Source organism: Oncorhynchus tshawytscha, linkage group LG12 (assembly GCF_018296145.1).
Source record: "Oncorhynchus tshawytscha isolate Ot180627B linkage group LG12, Otsh_v2.0, whole genome shotgun sequence".
NCBI classification, from domain to species: Eukaryota; Metazoa; Chordata; class Actinopteri; order Salmoniformes; family Salmonidae; genus Oncorhynchus; species Oncorhynchus tshawytscha.
The window spans coordinates 38,563,777-38,582,812 of NC_056440.1; the positions used below are offsets into that span (position 1 = coordinate 38,563,777).

Sequence of the window (19,036 nt, forward strand, 5' to 3'; positions counted from 1 at the left end):
AAAAAACAGTGTTATACAAAACAAAATATATTTAATACTTTGGATACTTCAAAGTAGCCACCCTTTCACTTGATGAAAGCTATGTACACTATTGACATTCTCTTAACTAGCTTCATGAGGTAATCTCCCTTAATGCATTTCAATTAACAGGTGTGCCGTGTTATAGGTTAATTTGTGGAATTTCTTTCCTTAATGCGTTTGTGCCAATCAGTTGTGATGTGGCAAGGTAGGGTTGGTATACAGAAGATAACCCTATTTGGTATAAGACCAAGTCCATATTTTGGCAAGAACAGCTCAATCATCCGACCTCAAACCAATTGAGATGGTTTGAGATGAGTTGGAGCGCAGAGTGAAGGAAAGGCAGCCAACAAATGCTCAGCATATGTTGGAACTCCTTCAAGGTGAAGCTGGTTGAGAGAATGCCAAGAGTGTGCAAAGCTGTCATCAAGGCAAAGGTTGGCTACTTGAAGAATCTAAAATCTAAAATATATTTAGATTCGTTTAACACTTTTTTAGTCCCATACGTGTTATTTCATAGTTTTGATGTCTTCACTATTGCTCTACAATGTAGAAAATAGTAAAAATGTACAAAAAAAACCTTGGATGAGTAGGTGTGTCCAAACTTTTGACTGGTACAGTACATAGATCTCCCTTTTATTTGATATATTAGTGTATTGTACAACAGAGCAAACATTTACAGAGCATTTACACATGATTTAGAAGTGCTATGGACATGTTTGTCCTTGCATGCCCCCTTTCCATAAGGAAAACAAAAATACTTATTTTGTCCCCGTGAGTGCTAAGAGCCCATTCACTGAGGTTAATTAAAGGACCCAGGATCCAAACCAGTGCCTGGACTAAAACCCAAAGGGGAACCAGACCTTCACCTTATCACTCTTCTATTGCAATGCAATGTTCCTTCAACGAGTGTGTTCAATGGTGTTCAGACATCTTTTGAACAGTTTGTTCACTTTTTTAAACTTTAGCTTATTTATTTACGAAACATTTTGTAAAAGTGAACTATCCCATGTATTGTGAGACAAAACCGCACCAACAACTAACAACATAAGAATCCAACATTGTGCAGTTTTCTTTTCATGACTATATGCACCCTGCAGCTGAAAGTTGTTGGATGTTCTTACACTGGTTTTGAACAAAAGCACAAGCTGAACGGAATATTCTTCACACTTTGTGATCGTATTAAAGCTCATTGTTGGTTTTAACTTTGACTCCTGTGTCCACAAAAGGGGCGGGAGGGTCGGGTTTCATGGAACACAACTGAAGAGAGAGGTCATTTTACATTTCCTTACACACAAAAAATATAGATCTAAGGACCCATGAGAATTTGGGTTGAATGCATACGCACAGTGATTAGAGGAGGCCTGTCTGCTCAAGAGAGATTGGAATATTCCTTACTTTACAACACATTTCCTCCATCTGCTGAGTGTCACTTGCACATCTACATCCTTACAAAACAAAGAAGCAGTTTAGGAAACGTGTGAAAATACCCATTCAATAATATTGGACATTGATAAGGCAAATGAAACATTCAGACCAAGAATGAAGATACACAGAGAGCAGCCAGCCCCCCTCCAAAAAAAAAAAACTATCAAAAGGCAAAGAGTGCCAGTGTCACCTCCTAGGTCTTTCTCCTAGGTCTGTCTCCTAGGTCTTGCACATTGAAATCAATGTTTTTATCCAGTGTACGACAAAACGCTGTAACCACTTGGACTGCATTATCCCCACAGTTAAGAAATTCAGGAAAAGAATACCATGGGTCCTAATTGTGTAACTAGATTCGCGAGAAAAGTTACAAACAAAATTAATGTGCAGATTTCATGTAAATGTTTTAATTACTGTGAATTTCAAATAGCCACTCCATGCTTGAAAGGCACCCTCAGTTTGGTAATGCTTGTAGAGGAGTATTGCTTTAAAATATCCAACTTACATTAAAAAATATATTTTTCTTTCTCTTTGACAGCTGCTCAAGAACATACAATATAAACAAATGATTCAATACTTGTGATTGCAATGTACACTATAGTAATTAATCACATGATATATTAAGTAAACCATATAATACATCAGTGCTTATAGGTGACACCTTTTATACATGTTAAAAGCTTGTAATAATTCAATACTTTAAATTTGACAAAATAGCACTGAGAAGGTATAAATAGTCAGTTCGTATTTCAAACAGCCATTCAATTATTCATTGTAAGCAAAAAAAATAGGTCAATATAAGCAATCAAAACAATTGCAATGTAATTCAATTAAAGTGATGTAACACTGATCAAATATAAAACACAAACGTATCTTATTTTTTGAGAACCTGTGATGTAAATGTTACTCATCTAGTTCCATCTTTACAAACATGTGGTAACAGGCATTCCACACCAGTCAGATTATTATGCGTTGTAATAAATTAAGGGATAAAAAAAAAAACACACTGGTTCTCTGCCATTTCTTTTTTATATTAACTTGAAAGGTGTCTCTACCTCTCATAAAATGCATACGATTCATAGAGCTGACTCTTTTGCAAATGTTTCAAATAACTCCATCTTGTGGAATTCAGTTCTCCAACCATTCTCTTCTAGCCTACTCATACACACAGTATTCTGTAGTCCTACACATTTTTGCAGACAATTTTCTGCCGGTTTAAGTTTAAGCATTCTAGGTGATTACATTGGTCAGTCTGGTGCTTCAATTTGAATAGAAGAAATCATGAATGACTGCAAAAAAAAGGTAAGAAGGACGGTAAGAATGTTAGTGTCTGTCTAGCTTTCCAGCCTTCTCATCTTGAAGCTCACTATTCATACCGAACAGGAGATTATAATGTCTGGCTACTTGAGACTGATGTCAGACCCAAGCAACAGAATGCTGCTGCCACAAAAATGAAAGGAATGGGTATTATTACCAGTCATGTATGATGTCATGTATGATGTTTGGTTGCTAAAAAGGCTACTTTAATCGTTTTGATTTTGAAGTGTTGCAATTTCATAGTGGGCATACTGCTTAGGATGAAGGACTCTCCAAATAGGGTCACAGCTCCCTCTTGTGTCCAGTTCTGAGTTTTTTTTTAATGAGAAAAGGCAATCTAAGGGAAATACTTATAACATTGGGATGGTGCTGGTGCTACCAAACAATCGGTTACATTAGAGGAATTGTTTTGGATTTTCTTCACCCATTCCATACACCTTGAGTGCATGTATGATTATGTGTGTGTGCGTGTTTACTCCTCTACACTGTAGGCCACAGTGACAATAAACCCACATGACTGGGGATTGGACAACGCAAGTAAATAGATACGCACTTACGATGAGTCTACATTTAACTAAATATTCCATCTTCCTTATTACTGAGGTCATGTAGGTAATATATTTTAGTGCCCTGGAACTCTGTTGGGTCAATGCTACCTGACTGTCAGTGTGCATGGACTTTAAATCAGGGACATACATTATACATAATAGAGCCCTATTATATCCAGAAATTCAACCTGCACCACCAGTTTGTTCAACCTACACCACTACTGCTGTAATCTAGTTCACCTGACCCTTCCCCCTAATGTTCAGATGGTCTGGTGGACCAAAGCTTCCAACATGGCCTTCATTAACCCAATAGAACAATCAGGAAAAAGTCCTGACCCATAGCCATTGGCTTTATTTCAAATCAATCACCTCTCTCCGAACACCTTTTTTTTATTCGGAGCCATGACTATTTTTCAATACCACATAGGCCAGATTTGAGTAGTTGGCGTTCCAGGCTTATATGCGATACGTACATTTACCCTGGAGACTAGGTTACAAATTATGCTGCTGTTGTAGCATGCAGTTACAGTAGAATGCAGTGCTATGTCTGTGGTGGAAGCACAAAAGCAAAGAGTCATATCCATGGGTATGGGCGGTTTAAGGGCAAAGAGAAAATAAGGAGAACCTGAGGAAATTTGGCAATACTGACCTACAGTCATATATTGTCAGGTGGTCAAGTTGATCATTTTCTAAAGACTCTGACTAACCTGTTATTAGTAGATTTTTTTTCTCTATACTTTCTATGTGGACTAGACTAGTGTTCTGTGACATGTGATGCATTAGTGTGTTGACTTGACAAAAAAAAATGGTAGACAGACACGGTACATAGCCTCCATTACCAAACACGCAATGAGAGTCAGCTTGAGGAGGAGGTAAGAATTACCCTAGCTTCATAGCACTTTGTTTAAGACTGGCAGGTTCCCTCCCCATAGACCTTGCTTTCCCCCCAGCCAGCCCTATGGTCCTGTATAACAGAATGTGCCCTGTCCCATTGTTGTTCCCTTCATAATTGTCACGTGTAGTTGTGTCTACTGTGGAAGCTGCGGAACGCAGAGGGGGTGGTCAGCTTCCTCATGGAGAGGCTGTCTGTCTTGGCGTCAGGCCGCACCCCAGACTTGCTCCTCAGGAAGGGGTTCCTGGGTTCCCCCAGAACCCCATGGTCTGCACCCCTCTCCATCCTCTCACTGACCGACAGGCTTTTTCTGTGGGGAGGAGGTGCCAAGGATGGGTGGGAGGAGTCGTCTGAGGAGCAGCTGTTGGCTCGTTCCAGTCTGGAGAAGGGCGAGCAGAAGGGGGTTCCACTCGCCCCTCCTAAGCCACTCCCTGTGCGACGGGGCTTGGGGGCAGGGGCCATTTCCTCTAGGTCTTCAGGTTCTGACTCTGTGTGGCTGAGCTCGGCCTCGCGCTCTGGGTGGGAGGAGCTCATGTCAGGGGGCTTGTCAAAGGGGAATGAGGTGGAGCCTCCAGGGGAGTGGCAACAGTCGTCGGTGGAGTAAGGGGCAGAGACACACCTGGTGTCTATGCAGTCGGTGATGCTGGTGTACTCAGCCGCTTTGACCTGAACTCCTGCCCCTAGGCCTCCATAGCACCCTCGCGGTGTGAACATGAGGCTGTGAGACTTGACCAGCTGAGGCTCTTCCAGGTAGCCCCCGCCGCCAGTGGACAGGTAGCGGCTGCTTTTGGAGCGCTCCAGCAGGCCCGCTGATGGTGGAGGAGAGGGGTCCAGTTCCCAGAGTGGCACAGTGTTATCTGGGAGCAGGTTGGCGGAGCATAGTGACAGGTCTGCAGCCACGCTGTCTTCGTACACGGCCCCACCCTCAGAGTGTCTGTCGCCCAACCCACTACCTCCACCATAGTCCCTCCCGCTCGACAGCACCGCCTCCATAATCTCCGAGTGGAGCGAGGAGTCAGGCCGGAGGGGAGGGGCCATCCTCAGTGGGTCGAAGAAGACCTTGGCTGGCCCCTCCTCCTCGGATGCCGACACAAAGATGTCGACGCAGGAAGAGGGGCGGTGCTGCTGGGAGACGGACAGCGTGGCCAGTGGGAGGGGCTTAGACTCCTTGGGGGCAGAGCACAAGGCCACCGACTGTGAACTATTGGCTCGTTGCAGGCTGAAGGAGTGCTCCTTGAGGAAACGGTGAGCCCGGTCGGCCCCGGCTCGCTCGCGACCTCCCCCCACGTAGAAAGAGTGGCTGCGTGTGCGCATGGCCAGACTGGTGGGGGAGGGCGGCGACATGGAGCCCTCTGCACCTTCATTGAGTCGGTAGGAGTTCCCCTCTTGGCTGTTGAAGCTGCTCTGGCGCAAAAAGTATGCTGCATCTGGGCACTCACCCTGACGCAGCACGTAGGCTGAGTCTGTGCAGTCGGAGGAGGTGCGAGAGCGGGCCTTGTTGACCTCTCCCTGCTCCACTCCCGTGACTCGCTCCAGAGCCACAGCAATCCGACCAATCAGCTCCTCCATCTGGGCCAGACGGATGTCCACGGTCTGTAGAGATGCCTTCATGAAATGTTCTCTCTCATTCACCTCCTCCAGACGCATAGCCATATTCTCCACTCTGCAACAGACAGAGAAGAGAGAGAGAGAAAGAGAGAAGAGAGAAAGCGGAGAGAGAAGGGAGATGGAGAGAGAGAGAGAGGAGGGGGAGAGAGAGAGAGAGAGAGAGAAGAGAGAAAGCGGAGAGAGAAGGGAGATGGAGAGAGAGAGAGGAGGGGGGGAGAGAGAGAGAGAGAGAGAGAGGAGGGGGAAGGGGGAGAAAAAGAAGGGGGAGTGAGAGAGAGGGGGGGTGAGAGAGAGGAGGGGTGAAAGTGATTATGTTGTCCATGACTGGAAATAATGGCAGCAAAGTAAGAGCCTATCATGTGATGTACTTAAAGAATAAGTTATTTTTTTTAGAACCAAATAAAAATGTTTGAACCAAATAATGGCATGTTATAGAAGGGTCCAGACACTGTTTTTTTGTGAATTCACAAGTTTTTGAGAAACTTACCCCAACCAGCAAATCACTTCCTCATTCTCCATGTGTAGTATGGGGGACGGAAAAAAAACATGAACAAAGGCTCAAAATACACCCAAATACATCATTTTAGAAACGGCAAAGCTCTCAGTACACTGATGCAAGTCTTTAGATTTTGTACTCATGAAATTGTGTCGTTCCGAAATTTATCCACAACATTATATTCCATTTTTTTGCGACCCGACCAATACCTCGTCGTCCATTCTACAGGTAACTGCGAAAATAAAGGAAACACTTGAATAAATTAGGGACACAAAGTATATTGAAAACATGCAGAGCTTCCACACAGGAAGTTCCAGACACTTGTAGAATCTGTGCCACGGTGCATTGAAGCTTTTCTGGCGGCTCGTGGTGGCCCAACACCCTATTAAGACACTATGTTGGTGTTTCTCTAATTTTGGCAGTTACCTGTAGCAGCAGGCTACACGGAGAATGGAACAGATGGATAGCGGAAATTACTCATGTTGCACAAAACTGAATATTAAATTGTGGATAAAGTTCGTAATGACACAATTTTATGTATACAACATCTAAAAACCTGCATCACTATACTGAGAGTTTCTAAAAGGACGTATTTGGGTGTTTTTGGAGCCTTTGTTCATGTTTTTCTCCTACACTATGAGGATGAGGAAGTGATTTGCTGACAAAAAGGAAGAGCCTACATCACGTGTTGTACTTAAACATGACAGGGTTGTGTTCGCTCATGTCCAACCTCTCTGACGTCACTCGGATCCTCTCGTCATTCGAAGAGTTGAAGCGGTCATCTTTCTCACGGAAGTACTCCTCAATGCACTGCTCCTCAAAGTCATGAACTTTCTTCAGCTCGTCTTCAGTGATGAAGAGCTCTGTGATGGAAGGATGATGAAATGCAAGGAAGGATAATCAGAAATGGAAGGATAAGCAGAAACAAGGAAGGATGGATCAATCTATCGCTAGAGGACTCCTGATATCTCAAGGAGCGATAAGTATAGTTTTTGTCTTAATCTGCTGTTGTCTAGTACTGTCTTTTTGCTAGCTACCCAACTAACAATTCTAGGGAGAGATAACATTTTAATAATGTTACTCTTAATGTTCCCCTAAAGTCTGAGTGTCCAGTTTATTTTTGGATGCAATTTTCAGACATTCACAGAAGTGGCGACAGCATAACACAATCATCCAAACCAGAAAATGTAGGCTACAACAGTCCTAGTGCTAACTGAGGAAAGATTGAGGTAACAGAAGATGTCATATTTAGCTAACTCCCGGCTGACAGAAACCATAATATGAATTAGCTAATAGAAAGGACTATTTTCAATTCATCACATCATCGGTGTGCTCACCATTGATCCAAATAATTGAGTAAAACACTTTCTAAAAATCAAACGGGTAGTTTGTGCGCGCCGCCAAGTATATATTTTTTGGGGGTCAACCAAAGATAGGCAGAGGAGATGAGTTTGGTCTGTTTGCAGCATGTTGAAGGGGTTTGTCATCTACGATCATTCACTTTCCTTCATTCACTTACGGAGGTTTACTCGAAAGATAAGTGAACCATCTCTCACCTCATTTTGTTACTACATCTTAATTAAATTCTGACAGACTTTTACGTGACACTCAGAATGCATTGTATAACGCCAACAAACATGGTGCCACACATAAATATTTTAGCATTAGCTCATCATAATCAGTACAACTTTCAAAAAACTATTTTATACACATCATATGTGTCCATTACTATCTACGCAATAATCGGAATGCATGATTTGTCACCGGTACTTGAAAACAGTAAATGCATTATGCTCCAAACATACATTGTATGTTGTAAACATACAACATACGTTGTGCTACAATAGAAATGACAACACGATATACAGAAAATAAGGCACTTACTTTGATTGGAATTAGCACATGTCCAAAGTTATTATTTGTAAAGAAAACAACAATGAAGGCAATGCAAGAGACAGACAAACAAATGTGCCAGGGGAAAAAAAGTTTGTGTTAGACTACGTAAATGTCTGCATACTTGATCAGGGGAAACACTGGGGTGATGCTTGAAATCTCATTGAAGAGATTAGTTCATCCTGTTCAGTAAAGCCGCAAACATAAATTGTCCGCAACAGTGAAATGGGCTACTTCTATGTGAATTAATGAGGTGGAACACACCTCAATTCAAACTGTTGTTAGAAAATACAACTTGTGAGAAAATAATTTCAAATTGACTAGATGAAATATAGCCTACAGATAATTAGTGTCTTGGTTTGTGGGGGAAAATGTGTTAACTGTCCTGTTGTGTAACAATCACATGTTGGAACAATGACCGCATTCTGACATCACGCATATCACAAAACTCACTCTGGGCTACCGTTAGAGATATTTGGAACTCACATGCGAAAAGGTTAAATACTGTTACTTGTGGGAAGTTGCTATAGACCACCAAGTGGTACCAAGTGGTAATATGTGTGAAGTACTTCATAATGTATGTGATATCAACAGAGAGGTATATTTTCTGGGTGACCTAAATATTGACTGACTTTCATCAAGCTGTCCACTCAAAAAAAGCCTTGAACTGTAACCAGTGCCTGCCATCTCATTCAGGTTATCGGTCAAACTACCATGGGAGTTACAAACAGCACAGGAATGAAATTATCCACATGTATTGATCACATCTTTACTAATGCTTCAGAAATCTGCTTCAAAGCAGTATCCAAATCAACCAGATACAGTGATCATAATATAGTAGCCATACCTAGGAAAACCAAAGTTCCAAAGGTTGGGCCTAGTATAGTGTATAAGAGGTCATACAATACGTTTATTAGTGATTCCTACACTTTGTTGAAGATGTAAAGAATATTGTCTGGTTTGTCGTATGTAATGAGGAACAACCAGACTCTGCACTTGACACATTTATGAAATTGCTTATTCCAGTTACTCATAAGCATGAACCCATTAAGAAAATTACTGTAACAATATATAGATAAATGATACCGTATAGAGAATGGTAGTAAAAAGCTTTGAGCACAAAAAGGCAAACTCAGCTCAATCATTCTTTGAATAAGATGGCTCATTAACTACTTTAATGATTTCTTTCCATTGGCAAGATTAGCAAATTTAGTCATGACCTGCCAGCAACAAACACCAACCCTACACATCCAAGTACAGTATAACTGACCAAATTCCGAAAGGCTAGCATTGTCATTTTGAATTCCATAACGTGACTTTGGAAGAGGCAATTTTTTTTGTATATTCTTTGAGCAATGACAAGCCACCTTGGTCTGACAACTTGGATGGAAAATGACTGAGGATAATAGTGGATGATATTGTCATTCTTACTTGCCATATCTTCAATCTAAGCCTACAAGAAAGTGTGTGCCCTCAGGCCTGGAGGGAAGCAAAAGTAATTCTGCTAAATAGTAAAGCCCCCTTTACTGGCTCAAATAGATGACCAATTAGCCTGTTACCAACCCTTAGTAAACTTTTGTAAAACATGTTTTGAGCAGATTCAATGCTATTTTATTGTAAACAAATTGACAACAGACTTTCAGCACGGCAGTTCAACATGCACGGAAGTTACACAATTGAATAATGATTGACTGAGAGAAATTGATGGGAGCTGTTTTGTTAGACTTCAGTGCGGCTTTTGACATTATCGATCATAGTCTGCTACTGGAAAAAACATATGTGTTACAGCTTTATTGTGGATAAAGAGTTACCTGTCTAACAGAACACAAAGGGTGTTCTTTAATGGAAGCCTCTCCAACATAATCCATCTTAAAATCATTCCCCAGGGCAGCTGTCTATGCCCCTTACTTTTCAAAATCTTTACTAATGACCTGCCACTTTGAGTAAAGCCAGTGTATATACAGTATGCAGATGACTCAACACTATACACGTCAGCTACTACAGCGAGTGAAATCACTGCAACACTTAACAATGAGCTGCAGTCAGTTTCAGAATGGGTGGCAAGAAATAAGTTAGGCCTAACTTCAAAGCTAAAAGCATTGTATTTAGGACAAATCATTCACTAAACCCTAAACCTCAACCTAATCTTGTAATGAATAATATGGTAATATAGCAAGTTGGGGAGACATGCACTATACTAGGCCCATGATGATGCAACAGTAGCTAAGATGGGAAGAAGTCTGTCCATAATATAGCGCTGCACTGACTTAACAAGACTTTCAACAAGGCAGGTCCTACAGGCCCTAGTTTTGTCGCACCTGGACTACTGTCCAGTCGTGTGGTCAGGTGCCACAAAGTGGGACTTAGGAAAATAGCAATTAGCTCAGAACAGGGCAGCATGGCTGGCCCTTAACTGTACACAAAGAGCTAACATTAAAAATATGCATGTCAATCTCTAATGGGTCAAAGTAGAGGAGAGATTGACTTCATCACTACTTGGTTTTATAAGAAATATTGATATGTTGAATGCACCGAGCTGTCTGTTTAAACTACTAGCACACAGCTCGGACACCCATGCATACTCTACAAGACATGCCACCAGAGGTCTCTTCACAATCCCCTAGTCCAGAGCAGACTATGGTAGGTGTACAGTCGTACATAGAGCCATGGCTGCATAGAACTCAATTCCACATCAGGTAACTGATGCAAGCATTAGAATCTGATTTAAAAAACAGATAAAAATACCCCCTATGGAACAGTGCGGACTGTGAAGAGACACACACACAGGCACAGACCCACGCATACACATGCTAACACACACACTCTACACACATGTACACACATGTACACATGGATTTTGTATTGTAGATACAGTATGTGGTAGTAGAGTAGTGGCCAGAGGGCCTGAGGGCACGAACTTAATGTGTTGTGAAAAGTGTTATGAAATGTAATATTTTTAAATGTATATAACTGCCTTAAATTTGCTGGACCCCAGGAAGAATAGCCGCTACCTTGGCAGCAGCTAATGGGATGCTTAAAAAATACAATACCCAGTGGTACGGGTTCCGTTAGTTACTCCCTGAGGCAAGTTCACTATGAAGGTGGGGGTGGTAAACCATTTACCAGTATCGTTACTGCTAGGGAGAGATTGTAACCTATTCGAGTGTTTGTGGCGGAGTAAATCAGAACTCCTCCAAGCCCGTGCCGGTGCGAATACGTAATGTGAAGCAGTCCCTGGCACTCTCAGAGAAAATACATCCCCAAAAGGCACGCACCCGCCGTGTGTGGAGTGATGGTAGCTACAATATTCATTTACAACATTAACAATGTCTACACTGTGTTTCTGATCAATTTGATGTTATTTTAATGGACATAAGTGACCCCAAACATTTGAACGGTAGTGTATCTCAACTGGTATGCCATCCAGCCCTACAGTATTCCCAGACTTAAAGGCTTTATTTGCAAGAACTTTCTTTTCTGTAATTTGGCCTTCACATAAGTCTTTATGTACAGCTGTTAATTTGACATCATCAAGAGAAAAAAAATCCTCTTTCAAAAGATCGTTTGGCAAATCATGGGTGACTGTCAATTTGTAACAAGTTTCAGTACATTATTCTTAGTAGCATTCTATGTTTAAGATGAAAAAGAATGGTGCAGTGTTCTCCATATTACATCCAGTTTGCTTTATTTTTTATTACATATTACACTTGATCTTTCTTGAATATATTCCACCAGTTCCTTTAATTTTTCCTATAACTTATTCTGTGCCTCTATGGTACAGTTTTTATTGCTATCTATCTGTACTGTTGGTCCTTCTATTTGTGAACTTTTTGACCTATATTGCTTTAAGTATGAGTATTGAATTGCATGGCCTCTAAAGGCACATTTAAAAGTACCCCACACAAAGGGGATCTGCTGTAACTATGTTATATCGGAAAAAGTCAATGATAAATTCTTCTGTTCTAGTTAAAAACAAGTTTCTGTTTTTTACCCCTTTTTCTCCCCAATTTCGTGGTATCCAATTGGTAGTTACAGTCTTTTCCCATCGCTGCAACTCCCGTGCGGACTCAGGAGAACTGAAGCTCGAGAGCTGTGTGTCCTCCGAAACACAACCCAGCCAAGCCGCGCTGCTTCTTGACACAATGCCCCCTTAACCCGGAAGCTAGCCTCACCAATGTGTTGGAGGAAACACCTGGCGACTGTGTCAGCGTGCATTGCGCCCAGCCCAGCACAGGAGTCGCTAGTACACGATGGGACAAGAACATCCCTGCCAGCCAAACCCTCCCCTAACCTGGACGGCGCTGGGCCAATTGTGCGCCGCCCCATGGGTCTCCCGTTCGTGGCCAGCTGCGACAGAGCCTGGACTCGAACCAGGATCTCTAGTGGCACAGCTTAGACCACTGCGCCACTCGGGAGGCCCGTCATTAAATAGGCCCATGTGGGAATTCTGTAAGAGTAATGTATATGCCAATTATTTAATGGTCTGACCGCATTCTGCCCGCTATCAACACTTTTTAAACTTTTGGTGCCAGCGAGAATGACATAAAAAAGTGATGAAAACGACTAGCTTGATTGAGTATATCTCACTAGGTATTGTTTTTCTTACATTTAGATTTCAGGGAGAATTTCACTGTAAATGTACAGCATTATACTGGCACCAGAGTTGCCAGCCTTAATACTGTAATTTTGCTTTACAGTAGAGATGCTGTAATACATTTTACAATACTATTTTCCTTACTCTAAAATATATTACCTCATCTCTGCTGTAAAGCAAAATTACATTATTAAGCTGGCAACTCTGGTGCCAGTAAATGCTGTAAATTTACAGTGAAAGGTTTTAGTGTATTGCCCACCAGCTGCCCTTAAAGTACTCAATGAGCTTGACACCTAGATAAGCTCATTTCCTGATGATGGCGCACCACTCATCGTACTCGGTGACTTCAACCTCCCGACGTCTGCCTTGGATTACTTTCTTTCCACCTTTCCCCCCCTTGCCTCTTTTCATCTCACCCTTTCCCAATCCCCTCCCACTCACAAAGCAGGAAATACGCTTGACCTCATTTATACTAAAGGCTGTTCGCCTACTAATCTCACTGCTAACACCCTCCAGGTCTCTGATCACTACTTTGTTACCTTTTCTGTCTCCTTCTCCTCCACCCCTTCCCAATCATCCCCTACCCAGATGGTCATGCACCGTCGCCATCTTTGCTCTCTCTCTCTCCCATTACTCTCTCCTCTTCTATCCAATCATCTCTCCTTTCTGCTAAATCCTTCTCCATTGTGTATCCTGATTCTGCCTCTTCAACCCTACTCCCCTCCCTTTCTGCATTCTATGACTAGCACTGTCCCTTTCTTCACGGTCGGCTCGGCCCTCCCTTGCTGCTCCATGGCTGAGTGACTCATTGCGTGTTTGTGGGCAGCTGAGCAAAAATGGAGGAAAACTAAACTTCCGGGAAGACCTATCATCCTTTCACTCCCTCCGCTCTACCTTCTCTTTCTCTGTATCAACTGCTAAAGCCACTTTCTATCACTGTAAATGTCAAGCTTCTGCCTTTAACCCTAGGAAACTCTTTTCCACCTTCTCCTCCCTGTTTAATCCGCCCCTGCAGATGACTTTGCCAACCACTTTGAAAAGAAGGTTTACAGCATCCGCTCCTCATTCACTCAGTCTACTGAGTCCACTGGTCCCACTCAGAACTACCCTACGCCTTGACCTTTTTCACCCCTCTCTCTCCAGATGAAATTCTGTAACTAGTGAGGCCCAGCCGCCCGACAACCTGCCTGCCAACTTGACCCCATCCCCTCCTCCCTTCGCCAGACTATCTCTGGAAACATTCTCCCATTCCTCACTTCCTTCATCAACTCATCACTGACCACTGGCTGCATCCCTTCTGACTTCAAAATGGCTAAAGTCAATCCCCTCGACCCCATTGACGTCAAACTACAGACCTGAATCTTTCTTTCTTTTCTTTGCAAAACACTTAAGTGTGCTGTGTGTGACCAACTCTCTCTCTATCTCTCCCTAACCAGTCAGGCCAAAATATGGGTCACTCAACAGAGACCGCTCTCCTCTGTGTCACGGAGGCTCTCCGCACTGCCAAAGCTGACTGTCTCTTCTCTGTTCTCATCCTGACACCGTGAACCATCAGATCCTCCTCTCCACCCACTCAGGGCAGGGTGTCTCTGGCTCTGCACACTCTTGAATTGCATCCTACCTGGCAGGCCGCTCCTACCAGGTGACGTGTAGAGGATCTGTATCTGCACAACGTACTCTCACTACTGGTGTCCCCGAGGGTTCAGTTCTAGGCCCTCTTTTTTATACACCAAGCCACTTGGCTCTGTCATATAACTCACATGGTCTCTCCTATCATTGCTATGCGACACCCAGGTGGTGACATGCTTCTCCAAGTGCCTGGCAAATATCTCAGCTTTGATGTCGGCCCACCACCTCAAGCTCAACCTCAACAAGATGGAGCTCCTCTGCCTGACTGCTCCAAGACATCTCCATCATGATTGGCAACTCTGCTGTGTCCCCCTCCCAGAGTGAAACAAACCTTGGCGTGACCCTGGACAACACCCTGTCATTCTCTAACATCTAAGCAGTGACTCGCTCATGCAGGTTCATGCTCAACAAAATCCGTAGAGTATGAGTCTACCTCACACAGGAAGTGGCGAATGTCCTAATCCAGGCAACTTGCTGTAGATTGGGTTCCCCACTTGTGCAATCAAAGCCCTGCCACTTATCCAGAAAAGCGCAGCCTGCCTGGAGTTCAACTTTTCCAGGGCTCTCCTATATCACCCCGCCCTGCCCTACCTTCAGGCTATGCTCAAAATCTACACCCCAACCCGAGCACTCCGTTCTGCCACCTCTGGTTTCTTGGCCCTCCCACTCCCACCCCTCCTGCTCAGCCCAGTCAAAGCTCTTCTCTGTCCTGGCACCCAAATAGTGGAACCAGCTTCCACCTAAAGCTAGGACAGCAGAGTCCCTGTCCATCTTCCAAAACCTGAGATATGTGGTTGCCTCACCTAGCTATTTTATGATGACTGCACTAACTGTACGTTGCTCTGGATGCGAGTGTCTGCTACATGACACAAATGTAAATGTACAATTTCAAAAGGATTTGTATCGGGCCTAGCCCATGTACTCACTAAGGCCATAATCTCTCTCTTCATCGTCGTGCTTCCGCCAGCGACAGCACAGGTGCTTGAGGACCATGGTCATGTGACTGAAGATGATGAGGGGAGGGGGGAGGATGGGCCGCTCGTAGAAGGTCATGATGAGCTGGTATCTCTGGAACTTCCACACCTGGTTGGAGATGGACTTCACCTCAAAGAAGGTGTTGCTATGACAACAGACAGAAACAACCAAAATGTCAAACCAACCAAGAATGCAACAGCTTGGTTTATTCACCAAACATTGTTGCAACATGTTTTATGCATTCGTTTCTATGAAGATGGATTAAAGGCCATGTTTTGAAACACTCAACCCCTCTTTCAACCATCCACCTACCTATCTACAGTCACCATAACTTGTACCACTACAGCCACTACTACAACTCTGCCTGCTACTACTACTACAACAACAACTACTACTACTATTAAGATCACAAAAATCTTCCTACATTTACATTTGAACAAAAATGCCAGTAAAACAGAGATGTACAAACAGTATGTTCCTTACACTCCACCGCTATTTGCATTAGAACTTTTCCTCCATTTGCATTTCTTGGTCAAGAAGTCAAGAAATGCGGAGGGGATCGTTCTTACTACAGTATTTCACACAGATGGAAATAAGGCACAATAACAGTAAATGATCACTATAATGGCTCTCAATAAGAGATGAAACATCTTATTGTGTGTATATGCTACAGTATGCTCTGCCATGGGCCTCGAGTGGCTGCAATTTAACAGCACTTAAGCAACTGCAGTTGTCATGTTACACACAGCTGTCATATTATATATTTGAAAGCCTACCATCTGCACTCAAAAGACAGCATAGGTTATGCACTGTTTATAACTAATCAAAGTCCTAACCGCTCACTTGTTAGGCCATATAAAACTAACAAGGAACACAGATGGAAATGACCTACGTAGCTAACTAACTCGGGTGATATATGAGTATGTTGTGCAAGGGCCCCGAAAGAATTATGTGGGTGAGGGAGAGTAAAATAAACCTATCCCATGCACATTTTTGTCTTCATCCAGAGAAAACACCCAGAGATCCTACCTCCAAGGAATTTTGGCAAGCTGAAAGGATTTGGCAGGTGTAAGCAAATATATTACCAATGTATTTAAAACTGTCAAATCCTCTCAGATCTCCACAAGTGTCTTGGGGATGGGGTGTAGGAGCTAAGGGGTCGTTTCTGGACAAGGTCCTGGTATGTATAACCGAGTGGGCATAAGGAGAGTGTAGTATGTCTACAGAAAGTGAGCACATACTTGAAGACAGCTATGAGTAGGTTGACCAGCAGGATGTTGGCCACCAGCAAGTAGCAGGCCATGATGGCAGGAACGATCCAGGCTCCCGTCTTACATGGCGGCAGAATCACAACATGCCCGTCGTCCGCGGTGATATTCTGGCCACACGGAGCTAAGCACAATGACACAACCACAGGTTCAGGATGTCACTCAAGGTGTCACAAGACAAACTATGACAAAATAAATGGGTAGCCTGTAGAGAGTTTCTATGACGGAACATTATAAATGAAGGCAAACATTTGTGCCAATTGTGCGTCAAAACAAATAAACATACAAATAAACATACAATAAACACGACAAGCAAGCCAAGATAAAAGATGAAGACACAATCAAATGAAAGGAATATGTCACCATACAATACATACAAGCAAACCCAGGCAATCATACAGAACAAACAATCATTATGTTAACATCTAAAATAAACAAACCAACAAATAAACAGGCCAACAAATACTTCAAGTTTTGCAAACAAACAAGAGGCATAATATACTGTATATATGCATTTTTTTTTTGGAGGGGATAGGAAGGAGTGAGCTCTAGAATGGAAAGGTCTTATGTGCTGAAATGTGTATCTCAAAATATAGAAACAAATATATTCATGGCAATAACTTGCATTCCCAATATATTTAAACATGGCATTGATGTTTAAAATATATTGTCACATATGTGTGCCATATCCTAGCTGAATAATGATTATACTACAGAGTAATTGAAATGTATTTAAGATACATCATATGTTTTTTCCATCAGTGATGGTTCAGTTGCTGTGGCTTATAATGGGGACACTCAGCACTTTCACTTTGGATGCTCATTTGTTTGTTTGCCTATGAATCATTATATAATCATTATATTCATACGTATCTCTGGATTTCAATTGATCACACAAGGCAGCCCAAAGGTAGAGAACTGAAGTAATTTTCTCTTTAGCTCGCATTTTTACACTCAAAGAAATTGGGTTAACAACTCTGACAACTGAACCACGTGAAAAAACAGATTGCCGTAGATGAAAGGTTATGATGTGTGTGTGTGTGTGAATACAGAATAATATTAGATCTTGTGTACATACAGATGTAGGATCTTCATATGAACCAGTTTGATACAGCCGGGGAGTAAATACTGCAGCAAAAGGAAATGTAAATTATTGTGTGGATTATAATAGACATTTGTTTATGGAGTTTGATTAAAAAAAATTGATATGGAAAATCAGGTCTGACATTTTTAAGTGGAAATTAAAATCTTTAGAGTACTTTTTAAATATCGAATGCACTCCAAGTTTGTATTTCCTGCTGTGCAGCAACAAAAGAGTGAGCAAATTAAGATCCTACATCTGAATGTGTTTAGGAGTGCTTTTGACACTCTGTAGGTGTGTACTGTATAAGTAACTGCGCTTTTGAATGAGGTGTGTGTGTGTGTGTGTGTTTGGTTGTATTTATTGTATGAGTATTTGCGTATCATGTTGACCTGTATGGATGAGAGGGCATTATTGTGAGTGTGGGTGTCTAGATTACATTTTGTCGATGTTGCAGTCATGTTGTTCTAGTGAAAGCAGAGCTGGCGTTGAGGGATTGCGAAAAATGACATGAGTGAAGGACTGAGTTTACCTGGCAAACTTACTTTTCCAAAATAAAACTAAATAATGAAAATGTCAAAGGAGCAATGACAGTCTCCTTTGAGATTTAGTGTCATCAAAATAAATCAATAAATCAACCAAATGAAACCAAATAAGAATGCTACTGCCATGAAACACAGTTATTGACCTGTCAGCGTGTCGTGCTGCATGCTTATCCATAGAGTTGGAAAAGAGGACACACCTTCTATCTTTGCATTTGATTCTGTGACCGTATGGGCGGAGGTCATTAACTGGCAGCACCACTGAGGGCTATCGCCATCTCTTCTTATTCTATGAGTTTATTGGCGATCCATAAAGAAACTGAAAAGGTGCATACTTCCACCTACTATGCAGGAGTGTGTATAATCTGAAAAGGCACAACGTGAAGGTTGGTGATTTACTGCCACCTGAAGTGCTGGAGTGTTTTTTCAGGAGTATACAGTACCAGTCAAAAGTTTGGACACACCTACTCAATCAAGGGTTTTTATTTGTTTTTACTATTTTCTACATTGCAGAATAATAGTGACAACATCAAAACTATGAAATAACACATATGGAATCATGTAGTAACCCAAAAAGTGTTTGTCACACCAGCCTTCGCTTTGGCTCCCCCTCCTATCCAGCTCAGGCATTCGGCGTCACCGGCCTTCTAGCTACTGCCGAACCGACTGCTGGCAAACACCCTTCACTCATCAACCCCGATCTTGTCTCGTCATCATTACACACACCTGGTTCCAATCCCCAATCTCCCT

General features: G+C 42.4%; 1 protein-coding gene across 1 annotated transcript in view; it reads right to left on the reverse strand.

Annotated features, from left to right (window-relative positions):
• Positions 1–1,593: 1,593 nt before the first annotated feature.
• LOC112264110 (transient receptor potential cation channel subfamily M member 3) overlaps positions 1,594–19,036 on the reverse strand; it is a 139,149-nt gene continuing 121,706 nt past the window's right edge. Inside the window, exons 23-26 of the mRNA XM_042331099.1 lie at positions 16,637–16,787; positions 15,347–15,540; positions 7,035–7,167; positions 1,594–5,863 (exon numbers count right to left, since the gene is read on the reverse strand). Coding sequence (XP_042187033.1) covers positions 4,321–5,863; positions 7,035–7,167; positions 15,347–15,540; positions 16,637–16,787 — 2,021 coding nt within the window. The 3' untranslated portion in view covers positions 1,594–4,320. The remainder of the gene's footprint in view (positions 5,864–7,034; positions 7,168–15,346; positions 15,541–16,636; positions 16,788–19,036) is intronic.